Source organism: Arvicanthis niloticus, unplaced genomic scaffold (assembly GCF_011762505.2).
Source record: "Arvicanthis niloticus isolate mArvNil1 unplaced genomic scaffold, mArvNil1.pat.X pat_scaffold_1063_arrow_ctg1, whole genome shotgun sequence".
Taxonomy (NCBI): domain Eukaryota; kingdom Metazoa; phylum Chordata; class Mammalia; order Rodentia; family Muridae; genus Arvicanthis; species Arvicanthis niloticus.
The window spans coordinates 21326-43097 of record NW_023045074.1 but is presented as its reverse complement, the minus strand read 5'-3'; the positions used below and the strand labels follow the sequence as shown (position 1 = coordinate 43097).

At 39.9% G+C, this 21772-nt stretch overlaps 1 protein-coding gene across 1 annotated transcript in view; it reads right to left on the bottom strand.

Moving 5' to 3' along the window:
* Positions 1-8689: 8689 nt before the first annotated feature.
* Positions 8690-21772, bottom strand: part of LOC117701425 (protein FAM81B-like) — a gene marked incomplete at its 5' end in the record, with an annotated part of 29588 nt that continues 16505 nt past the window's right edge. The window contains 3 exons of the mRNA XM_076706246.1: positions 8690-8950; positions 10682-10877; positions 12715-12850. Coding sequence (XP_076562361.1) covers positions 8817-8950; positions 10682-10877; positions 12715-12850 — 466 coding nt within the window. The remainder of the gene's footprint in view (positions 8951-10681; positions 10878-12714; positions 12851-21772) is intronic.

Genomic DNA, 21772 nt, shown 5'->3' with positions numbered 1-21772 from the left:
TGCTAGTCAAGTAGCTTCTGGAAAAATCAAAATAAGATACAGTATCTTGACATACTAGCCAGTCGTGTGCTCCAGCCACGAGTGTTTGTGCTCAGACACACCTGTTTTGCATTAGCTATTTCCCACTAGGCTTTCAGCACCCAAGAACCCATAGGGAGAAATAGATTGAATACCCACTGCGTGCCAAACTCATTCTTTTAATCTCACATCATTTTGTGTGATACATTTTCCTACTTTAGAGTCAGAACAGAAAGGATCAGAGAGGTTCGCTTTTAAACGTGTCTGCTTACGCAAGTCGAATCTACCTAAAAATCATTTGTATTGTCTCTTTCTCTTCACTGCTGTAATTCAAAGAAATGTAGGAGGGTGAAGGGGGCGGGGTGAGAGTCTGCCTTTGTTATCTTAACAAGTTGTATTAAGAATGTATCCTAACCATTTGGGACGACCTGACTTTTAGAGTGGAACATGAAGAGGAAAGCCATGCCCTTCCAGAGCAACCACTAAGTAAATGTGAGTGTTTGTAGCCATAGAGAATATAGGCTCAGTTCTGAACCTCATAGAAAACCAAGGCCAAAGTGAGCGAGTTGTTTCATTTAATCCTTGCTGACCTCATAGACTTTGTTCTTCTCTGTGTTTTTCTAACTTATTCCTAAATCTACCAATTTTTTTTTTTTGAGCCTCATATTGTAGTACCGAAACACTTGAGTGGTTTGGGTGGGTGGTCTTTGCACTACAGTGCCAACTATCCCTTCAGAGGAGGTAGCTGATAAAATCGTATGTGTATGTTCCTTTTCTCATTATTCTTCTATTTGCCCATCCTACATTTCTTGAAGATATTGTGTTGGTGTCATCAATGTATGCAAATCTTTTATTTAAAAGACTTAAGTGGTGGACTGTATAAGACAGACAAAAATTTAAAAAAAAAGTCCATGATTCAGGGGTGGTTGAGTTGCAGAAGTGTGGGTTTGTCCAGTACCATGTAGGTGTTACCCGTTTGAACTCTATTCCTGGACACGTGTCATATGAACACAATGTATAACTCTTCTGATGAAGCATCTGCTAGCTGCTGCTTGGCATAAGAGCTATTTTGTTCCTTTTGATAGAGTTTGTTAAGGGAGGAAACGGGATGTCTTGCAGATTGACATAATCTGCTTATGGAAATAATGTATATAATGCTTCTTCTAACTAGGAAATAGTTTCGTTGTCAGTAGAACATCCAGAAGAAATGTCTATTTTCTTTCTCTCTGCATCTCTCCTTTGCTAGAATTAGTAAAAGCAGAAGTATTTTTTTCATTCATACTAAATCTTTTAAGCACAAATATTTTTAGATAATGATCTGAAATCTGGGCTATATAAAGAGTACCACGGACCTCATCTTTTCTTAGGAAAGTCAAATGCTCTGTTTATTAATAGTAAATGTCTAGTCTTCACTAGGTCAGACTCTAAGGTGATCTGCTTGTGTTTAAAAAAAAAATACAAACTGCTGTTTAGACCAAGTTCTCTGGACTGGTGGGTTCATATCCTGGCTCCGTCTAGTAACCTGACCTGACCTGCTCTATCTCTCTGTTGTGATTAGCATCTGATATGAATCCATTTAGACTTCCTTGAGCAGTTCTTAATACCTGGTATATGTTCCCTCTCATCTTTCAGTAAACTTCAAGGCAGGTGCAGTATTACCATCCTATTTGACAATAAGGAAACCAAAATTACAGAACAAATCCAAAACCACCCAGTGGTGATTGTGGCACAGGATTAAATTTGGTGTTTGTAGCATTCAACATTCCTCAGATTCTCTGACAACTAGTAGATTTCCCCCACCCCACCCCTCATTCCTTTTTAAGACTGTTGAAGTGGACCTGGCTCATGAGGTAGTGGTCAATCATCATTTCAGATTCAAATTTGTCGTGTGTACATATACCTTCTGAAAATGAAATAGCTATATTCTACCAAAGAGTCAGATAATGACATGACTCTGTAACAAGATCTAACATAATGTTAACCCTTTCCACAAGCATGTGTGACTCTGGTCTCCCAGAGAGAGAGAGAGAGAGAAATGCATTGTGGGACAAGGTGCAGGCGATCTATCTCCCCTGTTTCCTTTCAGCAGCCCTGCCTCTCTGAAGAACTCATCATTCTCTCTGTGTTTGAAAAGACATGCATTCTTTATGAATTCTTTCTTCTCCTTATGAAATAGAAGAGGAATCAAGAAAACATTTAAGTTGTCATTCTGTGCTTACAAACTTACATTGGAGGGTGGGTCATCTTTAGCAGGTGCAGCAAGGACAGTAGCATGGTAATGAATCACTGCCACCATCTGCAGGCAGAGACCAAGACCTTCATCTGCAGTCACAGCCTCTTGCCTACCACACTGCTTCTCCTCCACTGCTGATTACATCCTTACCTGGGCATGCCTATTCCTTCACAGTCAGTGTTCACCTACTTCCTCTTACAGTATCCATGCCCCTAGGCCCATGGTACTCACACTCAGGCAAGACTTTCCCACTCATAACTCCAGTAGTAACCTTTGCTAAGTGACGCCCAAAGCTAAATTCAGAGTCTCGATTTTTATCCGGGCCCCATTTTCCTCCTTAACCACTGGACACATAGACCTTGTCCTGCTGTGTCATTTCTCTTTCAGCCCAACTGTGCTTCCTCCTCTCTGTCTGTTCTGCATATTCCAGGCAAAGGAATCTCAAGTACAGATCTCAAATACTCTTCTATGTAAATCACTTGGGGCCTACTATGGGCCCTTGGGTTAAAGCCCCATTTCTCAACATGAATTACTAAGTCCTTTGTGGTTGAGCCCCACACACACCCTCAATGTTCTAAAGCTCTCTCTTTCTCTACCCACTTCCTGCAGGCCCCCCCCCCCTTCCCCATCTCGCAGGACACACGCTAGGCTCTGACTATACTGAACTTCTTGATGTTCATGGATGTAGTCTCTTGTCCTCCAGACTGGGCTCACTCTACTCCACTCGAATTAGCTCCCATCACAGCCGTGCCCATGTGCCCATGCATTTGCAAATGTAATTATTTCCATATAGTGTTACTTCCTTAAGAGCCAGATATTAGCCGCCAATTAGATATTTCGTTAATACATGAAGTCTGCCTTTCTGTGTTTGCAGGTAATTCATCTGTAGACTCAACCATCCGTAAAAAGTATTTTAAGACTTGAACTGTATAGACCATGTACTTCTTTTTCTTATCATCCCTGCTGCCCATGTCAGTAGAAGAAAAGGTTTAGCAAAACGATATAGCACTGACATTCTGACATGGCAGTAGTCTAGTGAGGTTTAAAAAACATGGATAGCAAGGGAGGTGGCTGAATTGTGGAGTGTTTGTGAAGCCTGCTTGAAAACTTGGGGTCACTCCAACTTATGAATGGGATATTTGTGCCGGGGTTCCTCCTGTGGTTCCACATCCTCTGTTCCTCTCTCTCAGTGTGTCCAGGCATTGCTGCACACCAGGCTGGAACCAGAATAGGTGGGGTCTGCAGGATTCTGGTCTGGCTGGGAGTGAGTCCCAGGCCTGCAGTGGGAAGAGGCTTCTCTGACAATGTTAATGAAGCGAGCTCTCTTACGTGATCTTAGCTTGTGCACATACCTTTATTTGGGGTGGACAAGGTCTATATATGAACCTTGAAGAGTGGGAAGGTATTTTCTTCTTAAGGTGAAGTTTCATTGGCTCGAGTTTAAAGAACTATGAATGCTTCATTCGTATGGAGAGCCATTCTAGGAATCCCATGTACTTGCTAGGCAGATTTTTTTTTTGTAAATGTTGCTCTTTATTTTTTTATGTTTTTGTATTGAATATTTTATTTACATTTCAGATGTTATCCCCTTTCCCCATTCTCCCCCACCCAGAAACCCCCTATCCCATCCCCTTTCCTCCTGCTTCTATGAGGATATGCCCCCACCCACCCACCCTTGAATTCCCCCACACTGGGGCATCCAGCCTACATGGGACCAAGGACCTCCTCTCCCGCCTATGCCCAACAAGGCCATCCTCCCCTACAGATAAAGCTGGAGCCTTGGGTCCCTCCCTATGTGCTGCCAGGCTGGTGGTTTAGACCCTGGGAGCTCTGGTTGGTTGGTATTGTTGGTATCCCCATGGGGCCTCAAATCATTTCAGCACCTTCAGTCTTTTCTCTAACTCCTCCATTGAGAACCTCATGATCAGTTCAATGGTTAGCTGTGAGCATCCTCCTATGTATATGTCAGGCTCTGTCAGACCTCTAAGGAGACAGCTATATCAGGCTTCTGTCAGCATGTACTTCCTGGCATCCTCATCAACATCTACCTTTGATGACTGCAAATGGGATGGATACCCAGATGGAACAGTTTTCAGACAGCCAGCCCCTCCTTCAGTTTCTGTCCTACATTTTGTCTCCATATTTGCTCTCATGAATATTTTGTTCCCCCTTCTAAGAAGGACTGAAACACCCACACTTTGATCTTCCTTCTTCATGAGTTTCATGTGGTCTGTGAGTTGTATCTTGGGTATTGTGAGCTTTTGGGCTAATATCCACTCACTTATCAGTGAGTACATACCATGTGTGTTCTTTTGTGATGGGGTTACCTCACTCAGGATGATATTTTCTAGTTTTATTCATTTGCCTAAGAATTTTACAAATTAATGAATTTTTAATGAATTTAATTAATGAGTTTTTAATAGCTGAGTAATGCTCCATTGTGTGAATGTACCACATTTTTTTGTATCCATTCTTCTGTTGAAGGACATCTGGGTTCTTTCCAGCTTCTGGCTATTATAAATAAGGCTCCTTTGAACATAGTGGAGCATATGTCCTTGTTATATGTTGGAACATCTTCTGGGTATATGCTCAGGAGTGGTATAGCTGGGTCCTCAGGTAATGCTATGTCCAATTTTCTGAGGAACTGCCAGACTGATTTCCAGAGTAGTTGTACCAGCTTACAATCCTACCAACAATGGAAGGTGTTCCTCTTTCTCTACATCCGCCAGCATCTGCTGTCACCTGAGTTTTTGATCTTAGCCACTCTGACTAGTGTGAGGTGGTATCTCGGGTTTTTTTGATTTGCATTTCCCTGATGACTAAGGATGTTGAACATTTCTTTAGGTTCTTCTCTACCATTCCAGTTTCCTCAGTTGAGAATTCTTTGTTTAACTCTGTACCCCATTTTCTAATAGGGTTGTTTGTTTGTAGTTTAATTTCTTAAGTTCTTTGTATATATTGGAGATTAGCCCTCTATTGGATGTAGGATTGGTAAAGATCTTTTCCCAATCTGTTGGTTGCCATTTTTTCCTATTGACAGTGTCCTTTGCCTTACAGAAGCTTTGCAATTTTATGAGGTCCCATTTGTCAGTTCTTGATCTTAGAGCATAAGCCATTGGTGTTCTGTTCAGGAACTTTTCCCCTGTGCCTAGGTATTCAAGGGTCTTCCCTACCTTCTCTTCTATTAGTTTCAGTGTATCTGGTTTTATGTGAAGGTCCTTTATCCACTTGGACTTGAGCTCTGTACAAGGAGATAAGTATGGATCAATTTTCATTCTTCTACATGCTGACCTCCAGTTGAACCAGCACCATTTGTTGTAAATGCTGTCCTTTTTCCACTGGATGGTTTAGCTCCTTTGTCAAAGATCAAGTGACCATAGGTGTGTGTGTTCATTTCTGGGTCTTCAATTCTATTCCATTTATCTCCCTGGCTAGGCAGATTCTTATTAGGAAAGAGGAAGTTGCCAAGGACCATGTGAAATTCCTCAGGTAGAAGATTGGGGGTCGGGTTCCCCAGATCAGGCAGAGAAGAGGAAGCCCATGTAAGAAATGGGAGTCCTCCATTTTGCTCAGAGGAACTATCTGAACCTAGTAGACTACAACTTTAGTAGCGAGGTGCAGTGTACGAACAAATAAGATATAAGAATTTGCATAGGTCTTCAAATGCTATGTGATTTTACGTGAGTTCAACATGTATGGATCATCATGATGGGAAAGGACAACCATATTTTCTACAGCTATGTGTGTGTGTGTGTGTGTGTGTGTGTGTGTGTTCATGTACTTGTGTAGACATTTAAGGCTAGAGGAGGACATCAAATATCCTACCTCTGTTCACCTTTTTCACTTGAGACAGGGTCTTTCACTGAACCTGGGGGTTATACTGGTGCCAGCTTGCTCCAGTGATCTTCCTTGGCTCCCGCAGATGCCGGCATGGACATGCCAACTTTTTATGTGGGTGCTGGAATCTCAACACAGGTCTTTATATTTGTTCAGCAGATATTCTCATCCACTGAGCCATCTCTGTGTCTCCCCTTCCCTTATACTGTCCCTCCGTTTTGTTGTCTTGCTATGTGGAAACCTTTTATTTGATGTAGTCAAAGTTTTCTCACCCCGTGCTTTGATCCTATGTCCAACATGTCACTGCTACAACTAATGTCAAAAGATTTCCAGAATATTTTCCAAGAACAGGTTCTAATACAGGGAAAGCAAATGCTGGGAGGCAGCAGGACTTACACTGTCTGCGACTGTGTAAATGGTGTGAGTATACATAAAGCACATGAGCTACTTCATCGTATATTCTGCATGTGATCCCAGAGTTCCAGTGCTCCAGCATTAGCCTGTGTCTGTGGGGAGAGGAGCTCCACATTTCCTAAATCATTAAGCAAAAGCATTTGAGATGGAATAAGTGCCATGCCTCTGCCTTGACCTTCTCTCAAAAGGGAAGCTCATTCATGCTGACAAAACTTTTGAGTGAACTTAAATGGGATAATGCAAGTCCAGTCCTCCAGGGTCCCCTGAACAGAGGTTAAATTGTTGTGTAACCATCAAAGTTTCTTCAGCTTTAGAATCCCTCGTGAGTATAAGTCTTGGATGTGTCTTTACAAGGCTTTGAGGAGCTTTTTGTGTATTATACAACAGGTTTGGAGTTGTAATTATGTAGGGTCAGAACATGATAGAGAGTAACGAAATTAAGGTAAAAGAGGGGAATATTTAGTAGATGGTTTCAAATTGCTGTCTAATTCATGATACCAGTTTATAGGCTCACCAGTGCTCAACGAGAGCTTTACTTCCTTTCTTGCACATGTTCATGAAGTATTATCAACTAACTCACTGTCTGCCAACCTAAAGATGGTATCTGAGTTTCCTTGATTTTTTGAGAGCGAAGTTGGCCATTTGTTCATCCTTCCATTGTTATTATAATTTTCTGTCACTTACCTAGTCATATCCTGTGACCATTTTGAAAATAAAATTTTGAATATATTATTTTCTTGCTGATTTACAAACATTTGTGATGACTTGGAGTATCAGCTCTTGATCCTCAGCATGAAATTTGATTACACACTTTTCTATTTCGAACTCTTAAATCTACTGTGAAATTCCCTCCAGTTACAGAGCTAATGGTGTGCCATGTATACACTAATAAGAGTAAATAGAGATATTTTACATGATTAAAAAATTAGCAAGGTGGGTGTAGGGGAAATATTTGGGTGTTAAAATTGCTTTATTTTGGAGAAATTTTTACTTATTTTTAGAAATCTACAAAACAAAGGATGTTCCTAAATCTGGTAATGGGTTCACTTGTCAGGTTTATAAAACCTGTGGGTAGAAATTAGTCCTCATTCCAACACAAACAGTGTACCATCAAGTAAGAATGCCTTATGCTAATAGTTCCCATAATGATTAGCTTCAAGTGTCAACTTGACACAACCAGGACTTATCTGGGAAGAGCAACTCAGTGAGAAATTATCTGTAGTTTAGATGGCATGTGGATGTATTTGTATGGAGATGTTTTAAATTAATGGATCTGGGAAGACCATGCCCACTATGGGTGATAACATTCCTTAGGCAGGTCATGAACTGTAGAAGAGTGGACAGCTGAACACAAGTAAGCATGAGAAATATTTATTCATTTATTTCTCTCTGTTCCTAACTATGGATGTGATAGGACAAGCTGCTTCAAAGTCCTGCTGCTTGATTTCTCTTCAGTGAATTGTAAGCCAAATAAATCCTTTCTCCCTTAAAGTTGCTTTTTGTTAGGGTGTCTTATCACATGAACAGAATGAAACTATAACAGCTCTATATTTAAGCTGTGTGTTTAGTTTTATAGGAAACCAATATTTTTGAGTTATATCTGATAAGCAATCTAGGCCAAATATTGTGGGTTCTTTCAGTGAAAGCTAGTATATAATTTTATTTTGCAGGGGTTAGTACAATTTTGACACATATTGAGTATAATGCCAATACATCTTAAATATGCATAAGTAAGACTTACTATAGACATAGGTATTTGTTAGAAAAGAGATTTTCTGGGTCAGAAAGTATAAATTATCCGTCTGATGTATATGTCCCACAAATGTTGCCCTTAGAGTTTATGAAATATTTCATGAATCTATAAGCTATTTTGATCTCAAATGCTAATGCTAAATGAGATTTTTTAAAAATGAGATATGCTTTATAATAACGGACAAAATTCATGTTAGTAATGAATTGTAACCACATAGTGGTTGTTATTTCCAAACATAATCAGTCATCTAGTGGGTCTGCTATATACCCGAACTTATTTTATTTATCAGGTACATGATACAGATTATGCTTTTTTTACTTGTGGGCAAATAAAAATATAACAAAGCAGGCATGAAAACAAATTTCTTAATTTTTCATTAAGAAAATAAAGGCATCATGAAGCTTTTTGATTTATTGTGTGTTTTCTCTCCTGAAATGTCGATTTCCTTTAGAGGTGATAGGAAACACCAGAAGTAGTATCCTAAAGATATTAATTTTCTTCTTCAAAACTTTTCCCAACAAACCGTTGCACCAGCTGCTGGAAAAGAAAGTGCCTTCAAAGTTACACTTCTTGGAGTTCCACTATTTTACGCTGTAATTTCTTTAGGTCTTTCTGTACTTTATGTTTCTCTAAATCCATTTTTGTTTTCTGTATTTGCTGGAGAGAATTGAGGGAGTCATGGATCGATTTAAATCCTAGAAGAGAAAGGAGAACACGTGTACTAGAACAATGCACTGGCTCTCCCCGCCCCCCTAATGTGCTCTTCACCAGTACATCCGTAATTGATCAACCTTTAATTCAAAGACCATTAAATTCCATTAAGACAAATCTAAAATACACAGATGAATTAGCTCATAGTAGCTTAGCTGGATCTGGCTTTATATTGAAAACTTTTCTTTCCTCTCTCTTTAAAAATACTGGCTAGCAAAATAATTCTTTCAGAGGAAGTTTAAAATATTTTCTTCTCTCTGTAGGCTTTGAGAAAAGATTCGTGGGCTTCAAAAAAATTCTTGTTACTCCTTTAACAAGTAAGCAGCTTGGAGGAGCTAAAGAGTGACTGCCTGTTGCCCTCGTCTCTCTTGGAGCTTCCTATCTGTTCTCATGTCTCGTCGTACCTCATGACCACAGGTCTGTCAGGCCACAAGCTCAGAGCCTACATTCCAAGGTCTTCCACATAGTTGTTTATTAACATCTTTTTATTCAAAGCGTAAAGGAGTACTCATTTGTAGTCTCTCTTTGCTACCCCCCCCCCCGCCCTTAGTAAAATAAAAACTAAGGCTGAAAAATTCTCTTCAACTCATCCTAAGCAACAATGAACATAGTTAAATAGGAAACAGGTACTGAAATGAAATCGGAAGAAGGTTCCTTGTTGGAGGAGTTATTTGAGTCTGTGATATGATTTCTGTCACAAAGTTCACTATTTTAACTTGGCTGTAGGAGGTGTGGTTATGGCTGTAGGAGGTGGGACTATGGCTGTAGGAAGTAGGACTATGGCTGTAGGAGGTGGGACTATGGCTGTAAGAGGTGGGGCTATGGCTGTAGGAGGTGGGGCTATGGCTGTAGGAGGTGGGGCTATGGCTGTAGGAGGTGGGACTCTGGCTGTAGGAGGTGGGGCTATGGCTGTAGGAGGTGGGGCTATGGCTGTAGGAGGTGGGGCTGTGAGGGTTACTTTCTTTAGGCAGCACATTCACTTATGTACCAAGAACACTGGGTGGAAGGAGGTACCTCCAGTGCATCGCTGTGGGACCAATTTTGTGGAATCTACATATATTTTTCTAAACCCTGGAGAACACAACACAGACTAGAGCTTTCTCTAATAAAGGAGCCTTGCATTCTTCAGAATTCTGACTCAAGACAGATGGCTGCTCCACAGCCCCATTCCTTTTCCTTCTCTTTGAGTAAGATGAGCCTTTCAAATCAATCCTCTTTGAAGTCAGCTCAGCTGGACACTGCCACCTTTAGCCTCCTAAGAAGAAAAGCAGTCATTACAAGGACTCTGCTAATTCATCTCTTCCTCACTTCTAAAGGTCAAGTTGCCAGGCTGACATCTGTCTAGCACCACTACCTGCAATTCAATGAGAAGGCCATTTGACTTAGTCTCTCAAGTTCATAATGGAGCTGCAAGCCAGGTCTTTGTGAGCCCAAGAACTTGCCATCTTGCAGATTTATGATCCCCAAATCATAGTAAGTAAAGCATCTCACCGCAATGGCAGGCATGAGACACAGGCAGGTGGAAACGAAGACCATCTACTGACAAAACTACCTTCAGTATTATGCGAACCTCCTATAAGATGTTTAGGGAAGCCAGGTTAAATGCATGATGATGTCACTAACGACCAGACCCGCTGAAAATAGACACTTGAAAACAGAAGGAGAGGGGAAGGGAGGGAGAGAAAGAAAGGGAAGGCCATGTGTTCTTTGCTCACCTGATTGATAGTCGTTTTGCATTTTCTCTAGTTCCCCCCAGATCCGCTTCTCTATTTGGCTCATTTTCTTGAACACTTTATTTTCTATGGCCTTTGCTTTGTTTACTTCTGCCTCCTGTTTCTGGGAATTAATAAAATTCTCCAACTTGCTTGAAAGTTGAAGCATTTTTTCTTCCATCTTATTCTCGGACTTTTCCTTAAAATAAATTTAAAAACGAGAGAGAGAGAGAGAGAGAGAGAGAGAGAGAGAGAGAGAGAGAGAGAGATATCATGTGATAACACTCCAAACCAGAGCAGCAGAATGGAGTTATGCTTCAGTTTAAAGAAAGGACTGTTTTTCTCCTGGGGAACATGAACATTGTGTGTCTCTAACTGTGCTGCTAAGTGTGAGAGTCAATTGCTTAGTTTGACTTTGTCGTTTCTTTTGTAACACTACACATTATGTAGAGGGGCTGCTATTGCTGACATACCTGGAAGGCTTGGAATTTTAGTCTGATGTTTAAAGAAATATCACCAAGGAAGATAACAGGCAGCACGTTCTCTAATCTCCTTGGATGTGCTCCTAAGCGTTGTAACTAATCTTCACTCTATAGAACCTCAAATCTCCATGTGGACCCCAATCAATGAAAATGGTGACTTTTTACTCCAGGCTGGGTTTTTTTGTTTTGTTTTATTTCGTTTTTTGGTTTTTTTTTTTTTTTAATCCCCTAGGTCATATCCCTCCTCTAGGAGTTCTGATTTAATTGGTGTATGATGGAACTCAAGAATTAATACAGTAGAAATGCTCCCAAGTGATTCTAGGGTGTGAGTGGGGGTGCAGCGACAGCCTTAGACCTAAGGCTTTCCACAGAGAATCAGGGAGGAGGGACTGGGCCCAAATGCCATGTCTCCTGTGATTCTATTTCCTGCTGCTTGCTTTAGGAATGGTGGATTCTGTCTCTCTCTTCCTCTCATGATGACCCAGGCTCACCCACTACTGCTTATAAGTGGTAGAGGGCTTTGAGTACTTTGGGAGTTGAAGAACTTGCAAGCTCACTTGACAGCCATGAATGTAACTATACAGGCTTTGATGGCCACAGCAGTTGTTTCTGTCCAGCTTTTGGCCTCTACCTTGTTCAGTTATATGTAGACTCAGGTATGGGCTAGAGACATTGTTTACTGTGTTGCTGGCAGTCCCACTCAATGAAGTTCTCAAGACATCTTATTTGTACAATTTGCATGGCAGGCAGCCACAGGCTACCATTATGACCATGACCCTTCTTGGAGAACTTGGGGTTCCAGCAGCAATGAGAGAAAGAAGCCCACACATAGGTGTGTTTCTCATATGCCATGTCAGCCTCACTCTGAAGACTGAGACTTGCTTCACATGGTATGATCAAGAAAAGAGTTCTTAAAACTTTGGATCTATGCCAGGCATGGTGGCACACACCTTTAATCTGAGCATTCAGGAGGTAGAGAGAAACAGGCAGATCTCTGGGAACTCCAGGCTGCCTGAGCTACATAGCAAGTTCTACAACCAGAGCTACATAGTAAAATCCTATCTCAAAACAAAACAAAACAAAACAAAACAACAATGACAAATAACTTCGCATCTAGTAATACATCTCAAATAGGGCAGATTTCTTGTCTTCCAGAAGCTTTCAAACTGCCATGAGGTCAAGTGTCACCTATGAAACTTGTCTAGAGCCCCAGATTCCTAACAGAGGACCCCAAAAAAGATGCTTCGGTTTGGGCTGAGAGTGCTTTGTTGTTGCTGCTGAAGCTACTGCTGCTGCCTCTCTTCTTCCTCCTCTTCCTCCTCCTCCTCTTCTTGAAAAGGAAAATTTCTTCAAATTATTTTGGAACAAGGAGAGCATATTTTAGGAAATGTAGGTTCCCACATCTGGAGAGGAGATTCCTGAACCAGAGGCAGGCACTGGACTCCTGCAGAGGTATTACAATACAAGCACTCTCCCACTCAACAGAGATTATTGTCAAGACTGGGGGCAGCCACCATGCACTACTGTTAACCTCATGAAATGATAGTGCCTTACCAGCTTTTCCTGCACGACCTTCAGACATTCATTCATGTGGCTCAGGTGGTCTTTTCTGTACTTGATAAACTGGTTTTCTGTCCATTTTTGATTGTTTTCAACTTCTTCAAATATATTTGTAGAAAGTGAGTTAAATCTAAGGAAAAAAATTTAATAAGTGAATTCAATAAATCTATAAATAAATGTAAATTTAAATACAATTAATAAATTTAAAAATTTAGCATCGTAAAGATACAGAAGGATAATGTCCCTGGGCCTGAGCAAGTACTTATGAGACCTCTTGGGAGGTGTTGGTCCTGCTCTCAGCTGGAGTCCGGGCCAGCCACTGTCAGCAGTCCTTTGTGTACCTCAGAATGCAAACATACATGGTGGCAGGTGTGTGGTAAGCTTACTGATAGCTTTCGCATATAGAAATGCATGTTATCCATGTTTCTCCATCTCTTTTTTATTTCCAGCCCTTCTTTCAGGTGAACCCAGTTCGTCTGTGGCCACTGGATGGCTACACATGCAATATAATTTTTTTAAAAATTTTATTCAAAAGTATAAAGTACATCATCTTCAGTCAGACTCAGCTGCTTGAGTTTGCTGGCCTTTGCTTTACAAGATCCACCTGAAGTAAAGAGAAGAGCAAAAGGGACTGACTATGTCATAAGAGGAAGGTATCTAAGGTTTGGCTTTGGATAGTGTGTGCCCTGGGAAAATTATCAGAACCATCTCCTCTGCCACGGTAGATCTGAGTGGATGGCTATGTGCCAAGTTACTATCATGGCAAAACGAAGAACCCAAAAACCAACCCTGAAGTGAAGAATGTGCAGAAAGGGACTGCTGGCTGTCATGAAGTATAAGATTGTTATATAACAGAAGATTTTAACAAGTGGGAGTGAATGTTGTTTCAGTGGTTAAAAGTATTGTAAACAGGCAGAATTAATATAAAATGTCACTGTGGAGTGGCTCAGTGGCACAAAGAGGAATTATATTTGAATTGACAGAGATGTAGATCTGAGGAGAGAGAAGTGTGGAGGTGTGTGAGTGGTCACTAAGATGGCAGTTTCAAATTTCCATTTGGAACAGTCCATAATATTAGACCAACAGGAATGATATGTCTTGTCACTGATGATAAAATCCTTCTCAATGCATAGTGTTGACAAAGCAATAATTGCTCTGATATTCTTCTGACAGGTACAAATTATGTTATTAATCCTTTGAAGTCACTTAAGATGTGAGGGACACATGGCACATATGTATATCTTTCTGGATGTCATGAAAAGTATTTGTATTCATAATTTTAAAAATGGGGATTTCAGCTGAGTGCCTTAGCTGTAATCCTATACAACTATAATCCTAGCACTTGCCTGCAGATGCAGGTCAAGGCACCTTCACAAGGTCAAGGCAAGGTCTACTTATTGAACTGTAGACTAGACAGGGTTGTAGACTGAGATGTTGTCTCAAAACAAAAGAGAGAAGTGGGATGGAAGGAAAAGGAGAAACAACCACCTTGAAATGGGTGCTATAAAATAATTTCTACATAGACCAGTGGTTGTAAACTGCAGAGGACATTGAGTAATGTCTGAAGACAATTTTCATTGTCAACACTGGGAGGCACTATTGGCATTTAGTGTGCAGGGACTATGGCTGCTTCTGCGCATCCTCCTGAGGCATACAGCCAAGGTCATGCAACCAAGCCATCAGTAATGTTAAAGGTGACAAACTCTGACTTGTATCACAAAGGCAAGAAATGGAGAAAGTGAGATAATTAAAGTCTGATCTTCATCACATCTAAATTTTCTCACATTAGTTTTTGACACAAAAAGTATATCTTAATCCAGCTGAGTTTCATTGAAGAACATGAAATCTTTTTTATTTCCTTGTTCTTAACAGTGTCATGATTCCCAGTCACCTGTGCATATGTCTAATTGCTGTTAGCCCTCAGACAAATAAGTTCAATGAGTGTGTGTGCATAGCGTCATTGGGGCCAACATTCCCTCTTTGTGGACTACTTCTTTGGTTGTTCCTGCTTTTCATTCATTCAGACTTACTTCTCTGTTGAGTAACACCGTTTTAGCAGAAGTCCCTTTTCTGACCCTGAGAAAGAGGACCCTTTACCTAATGTGACATCCACTTGCTGATATCTTCACTGTTTTACTGTTATCAAGAAACACCATGGCCAACACATCCCTTATTTAAAAAATGTATTTAATTGGCTTGCTTACAGTTTCAGAGAGTTAGGCCATTATTATTATTTTAGGGGGCATCATGGTGGCACACATGGTACTGGAGCAGTAGCTAAGAGTCACATCATGATCCATGGTCGGGGAGGGGGGTAGGTCCAGGGGGGCCTGGTGTGGGCTTTTGAAACCTCAAAGCCCACGCCTAGTGACATGCTTTCCATAACAATGCCACACCTTGTAATCTGTCCCAAACAGTTCCACTAACTGCAGACCAAGTATTCAGACATCTGAGCTCTTGGGCCATCCTCATTCAAACCACCAGACCTCATTTGTCAAAAGTTAAATGGGCATAGCTTTGCCATTTTATGTCTAGGTTCTCTTTTCTATTGCAGTTGTGTATTGGTCCATTTTTAATATCAGAACCAAGCTGTCTTAATTACTATAACTCTATGTAGTATTATTTGAGGTCAGGCAGTATAATATCTCAACACTGTTTTCATTCCCTAGGATAGCTTTGGCAATTTGTGTGGTGTCTGTGTGTGTTTGTGGTTCCATATGAATTCTTGTATTGTTTGTTCTATACATGTGAAATGTGGCATGGAAGTTTTGAGTATGAATATGTTTAACATTGGTTTGCGTAGTATAGACATTTTTATAATATTAATTCTACCTACCCAGAGCATGAAATAGTTTTCTATCATTTAATATCTGCTGTGATTTCCTTTTTCAATATCTTGAAATTTTTGTTGTAAAAGTCTTTCACTTCTTTAGTTAGATATTTTCTTAAATACTTAATCTTGGGAGGAAATATTTTAAATTAAAAAAGAAATGCCATAAAATAAATCCTGATTCCTTCCTCCAACACCTCCCAAATCCTCCCCACCTTTCCTTCCACCCAATTTCTTGGCCCCCTCTCTCAAACAGGCATCAAGCAAGCAAAACAAAACAACAACAAACAATCCTATAACCCTTTCATGCACAAGAAATACACACACACACACACACACACATACATTCCACAAAAACACAAAATTGGAAACCATAAAATACAAGCAAAAGGCCATGAAAACAAAAACAAAACAAAATGCTCAATCAAAGCAATATGGGAGAAAATTCTATTGTTTTATTGGATATTATATTTACATTTTAGATTTTATCCCCTTACTCCATTCCCCATACCACCCAGGAACCTCCTATCCCATCCCCCCCCTTCGCCTGCTTCTATGAGGATGTGCCCCCACCTACCCCTCCACTCCCACCTCCCCACCCTCTAATTCCGCCCCCCACTCGGTGTCCAGCCTTCATAGGACCAAGGATCTCCTCTCCCACCTATGCCCAACAAGGCCATCCTCCCCTACATGTACAGATGGAGTCATGGGTCCCGCCCTGCCCTATGTGCTCCCAGGCTGGTGGTTTAGACCCTGGGAGCTCTGGTTGGTTGGTGTTGTTGCTCTCCTGATGGGGCTGCAAACCCTTTCAGCTCCTTCAGTCTTCTCTCTAACTTCTCCATTGGGAACCCCTTAATCAGATCAATGGTTAGCTGTGAGCATCTGCATCTGAATATGTCAGACTTTGGCAGACCTCTAAGGAGACAGCTATATCAGGCTCTTGTCAGCATGCTTTTCCTGACATCCACATCAGTGTCCACCTTTGGTGACTGCACATGGGATGGATACCCAGGTGGAATGGTCTCCAGAAAGCCCCTCCTTCAGTTTCTGTCCCACACTTTGTCTCCATATTTGCTCCCTTGAGTATTTTGTTACTCCTTGTAAGTAGGACTGAGGCATCCACACTTGATCTTCTTTCTTCATAAGCTTCACGTGGTCTGTGAGTTGAATCTTGGCTATTTCAAGCTTTTGGACTAATTCTAACACACTGCTGGGTTTTTTGTTTTTTTTGTTTTTTTTGTTTTTTTTTGCCTTTTAATGCTGGGCACAGGGCCTACACTTACATGTAGATAATGCATCCAGTAAGTTTTCTCCAATGGAGAACAACTCCTTTTTCCTTTGCAAGTGGTTGTCAATTGGAGATAGCTTCTTGGTTAGGGATGGGAGCTGTGTCTACTTCTCTTTCAGTGCTGGGACCCTGTCTGAATTGAACCTGTGCAGGCCCTGTGCATGCTGACATAGTATCTGTGAGTTAATATGTATGTCATTCCTATTGTATCTGGAAGATACTGTTTCCTCAGTGTCTTCCATTCCCTCTGGCTCTTACAGTCTTTCTACTTCTTCCATATAATTTTCTGACCCTGAGTTGAGAGGTTCAGTGAAGAAATCCCATTTAGGACTAAGTGTGCAAGGTCTCTCACTCTGTATATTACCTAGTTGAGGGTCTCTGTGTTAGTTCTCATCTTACTGAAGAAGAAATTTCTTTGACGATGGCTGTCTTAGGTATCGATCTATGGGTGGTAGAAGATCATCTAGAGTCCTTTCGCTATGTTCCATATTGCTTTGTTTCTTTAGCAGAATGGTAGTATTTGGTCTAGGGGGGATGTGTCAGGATTTTTCCTGCCCATTGTAATTGCATTGGAACTCAGTGCTTTGACTAGCTGCCTGCTTATAAGTAGGAATAGATAGAAGCGTGAATCAACTGTGTTGAAAATGGTATAAGATATATTGCTTTAATATGCCTCACAGGATACTCAAATTCTGTCAATGTGGGCCCCATGGAAATCTTGGGTTTTATTCTGCTTGGCAAAATAGGAAAGGCCTAAGAATAGGCACATACAGTACTTTAATTACTTCATTTGTTTTAGATTGTTTTAATTTTTAAAATGGGTGTGATTTTCAGTTTTGTTGTCAAGGCAGGATTTAAACCCAGAATTCCCATGGAGCCCACATTAGACAGAACCCGAGAATCCTGTAAGACAAATTAGAGTAACAGATCTTACACCATCTTTCTGTTAGAATTAAAAAAATAAAAACAAGCCAACTTTCCCTCAAAATATAAATTTTAATGGAATATTTTTCTAATTTTTTTCAGAGAGTTGCCTATTAGTATATATGAAGGGTCATTTTGTTTTGTTTTGTTTTAAATATATACTGATTCTGTATCTTGCAAGAACCTTACTGTGTTTGTTATAAGGTCCAAACCTTTTCTAGTAGACTCAATAGGGTTTCCTCAGTAAGGAATCATGTCTCTGTAAATAGTGATATTTTTAGGTCCCTTCCTTACTATTATTGTCCCTTTATGTATTTCGCTTATCTGATTGCTGTAGCTAAGACTTTGAGCACCATATCAAACAAGACAGGGGAGAATGGATGAGCATCTTTGTATCATTTCTGATCTTAGAGAAAATGTTCTTAATTTGTCTCCATTTAATATAATGATGGCTGCAGGTTTGTGGCCTTTATTATTTGAGGTATGTTCCATCTATTTCTGCTGTTCCCAGAACTTTTATCACAGAAGCATGCAGAACTTTGCCAAATGCCCCGTTAGAAGCAATTGAAATAGTTGTGTAGATTTTGTCCTTAGGGTTGTTTACATGGTGTATTACATTTGTTGACTTACATGTATTTCTTGCCTTTCTGGGATGAAGCCCACTTGGTCATAATGTGCAATCTTCTAGATATGTTTTGAATTCTATTTACAAATGTTTTGTTGAGAATTTTCGCATGTGTTTATCAAAGAAATTGGCCTGAACGCTCTGCTAATCCACAGCTTGCTCCTGCCAGGAAGACAAGTAGGCTGACCGATGGTGGGTCTACTTCCACTCCTCCAGATCCAGTCCCCCTCTCACCTCCAGATCTGGAGCAGAAAACCTGCTCCAGACTCCCTTTATTTTCTGATCCCATCCACCCTGGATCTCAAACACCTTCTCCAACCTTAATTCCTCAACTCATCCCAGAATTCCAGTCTCCAACTCCAGCAGGTACTCTCTTTGAACACATCAATGGCCAGGAAAAAGGCCATCACACTCTCTGAAAATCCAGATCAGAAATGGAAACCAAGGGAAAAAACTCCTACACAACAAACTCAAATTCAGAAATCAGCAACTAGATCTATAACTTAAACTTAGCTGCCTAGACACCAGTGTAAGAACATAGTCAATAATAGCTAGGGCAATATTTCTCTCCCAGAGTCCAACCAAAGCAGGGCCTGAATACTCCAACATAGCTGAAACGCAAGAAAAAGATCTTAAAACCAAATATATGAAGATGATAGAAGTCTTTAAGAAGGAAAGACTCTAAAATCCAGAAGGGTGTTGACAGATGTGTTGCAGACTCTAAGAGACCACAGATGGGAGCCCAGACTACTATATGAAGTAAAATTTTCAATCACCATAAATGGAGAAAATAAGATATTCCATAAAAAATGAAACTTAAGCCATATTTATCTATAAATCTAGTCCTACAGAGGGTGTTAAATGGAAAGCTCCAACCTAAGGAGATTAATTCCATCAATTAAAAACACAGGAAATATTCTCAGATGTCCCAAGTCAAAGGAAGACACACACACACACACACACACACACATCACCACTAATACAATAACAGATATTAACAATCATTTGTCATTTGTAATTCCAAGTCTCAATGGCTTCAATTCCCCAATAAAAAGACATAGAATAACAGAATGGATGTAAACACATAACCTCATCCTTCTGTTGCATCCAAAAACATACCTCAACATCAAAGACAAATACTACTTTAGGGTAAATGGTTGGAAAAGTATATTCTAAACAAATGAACCTAAGAAAAAAGCCACTATCTAACAAAATAGACTTCAAATCAAACCTAACCAGAAGAGATAGGAAAGAACACTTCATATTCATCAAATGAAAAAAAAAAATCAACCAGACTGACATTTCAATTCTTATCATTTATGCCTTAAGCACAAGGGCAGCTACATTTGTAAAAGAAAGATTACTAAAGCTTAAACCACATGTGGACATTCACACCCTGATATTGGTAGACTTTAATACCCAACTCTCATCAATAGATAAAAACTAAACAGAGAAATGTTGGCACAAACAGGCATTATAAATCAAATGGGACAGATATTTACAGAACATTCCACCCATACACACACACACACACACACACACACACACACACACACACACACACACACACAATATACCCTTTTCTCAGTACCTCCAAGTATTTTCTCCAAATGCCTCTCAGAATTTTCTCTAAGCTAAGAGGAAAGTTCATAGCACTAAGTGCTATATAAACAACTGGAGAGATCTCATACTAGCAACATTTTTTTCCCCATGAGACTCGGGCAGAGTAACATGGGGAAAGCGGGATTCGAACCAGGAGAGAGAGAGAGAGAGCAAATGGCATTGGGTTGTCCTCTGGAGGCTGGTGCCTAAGCTGCTGCACCACCACTCATTTGCTCATATTAGCAACTTAATTGCATACCTGAAGTCTCTAGAAGAAAAAAGAAATCACACACAAGAGGAATAGACAGCAAGAAATAATCAAACTCAGGGCTGAAATCAATAACATAGAGATAACGAGAATAATACAAAAAGTCAATGAAACAAAGAGTTGGTTCTTTGAGAAAAACAGTAAGATTAAAAAACCTTATCCAAATTAACTAAAAGGCAGAGAATATCCACATTAACAAAATGAGAAACAAAACAGGGAACATAACAGTAGATACAAGGAAATCCAGAGAATCATAAAGACATATTTCAAAAACCTATACTCCACCAAAAATCTAAATGAAATCTAAAAAATGTGTAATTTTCTTGATAGATAGCACTTGCCAGAGTTAAATCAAGAGCAGATCAAGAATTTAAACAGACCTGTAACCCTAGTGGAATAAAAGCCGTCTTTAAGATCTCCAAGTTTGGCCCAGCACCTAAAGACTTTAGCACAGAATTCTATCAGACTTTCAAAAAAGAGTTAATGTCAATACTCCTCAAATAACTCCACAAAATAGAAACAGAAGAAACATTGCCCAATTTTTTCTATGAGGCCACAGTTACTGCCAGGAGCCAGCTGGCCTGGAATGGTTTGAAGCAGGATGTAGAGTTGAACATAGAGGTAGCTTTAAAAACTGATGGTCTCTGGCCTGCTAGCTCTTTAACTATACTGAATGATTGCTGATAACTTCTAAAAAATCCTAAAAACTTTCTTCCTTATTCTGTGGTTAAAAATCACTGGCTTGGGTGACTAACACCCATTGCCTAGCAGTGAGGAACTAAGTAAAAAACTTTATTGCTATCACTCCCTTCTCTTTCCAGGCTGGTTAACTTTTTGTGACCCAGAGAGAAAGGAAAGGAAAAGAAAAGAAAAGAAAAGAAAAGAAAAGAAAAGAAAAGAAAAGAAAAGAAAAGAATTAAGATCCTTTATACAGGCAAATATGCACAGACACATATACATTCATGCACCCACACTCTGGCTGGGCCCTACTGTTTGTCTCAGTCAACTCCCTAAGTACTTATGCATGCTTACATTCATACCCATGTACCTACGCATATACATAGTACAGACAAACAGGCATATACATTTGGATGGATAGATAAATGAATGGATGGGACAGAGATTCCCAAGCAAACGATCCAACCAACAACTTTATTTTTTTCCTCTGGTCTTTTTATACCTTCTTAGACAAAAAGTTCTTGAAAAGATTAACTCAGAGATAAAATGTTACATGGAATGGGAGTTACAGAGGAATGTTGATACTATTCAAAGCAGTGTTTCATTCTATGTGCTCATTATAAGTTCAAAGCAACAGTTTTTTTTTCATGGCCTTGCCTTATCATAGTGCATACCTGTGACTTTATCCTTTGACCTAAATATTTTTCCTTGAACACAAGTTTGTCCCAAGCCTATTTCTCTTTTTAGTATAATTATGAAAGTTCATTGTATTTCTTATTATGCAGCCTTTACTTACTATATGAGTGGGCACATTTTATTTTTGCTTATAACTTTATT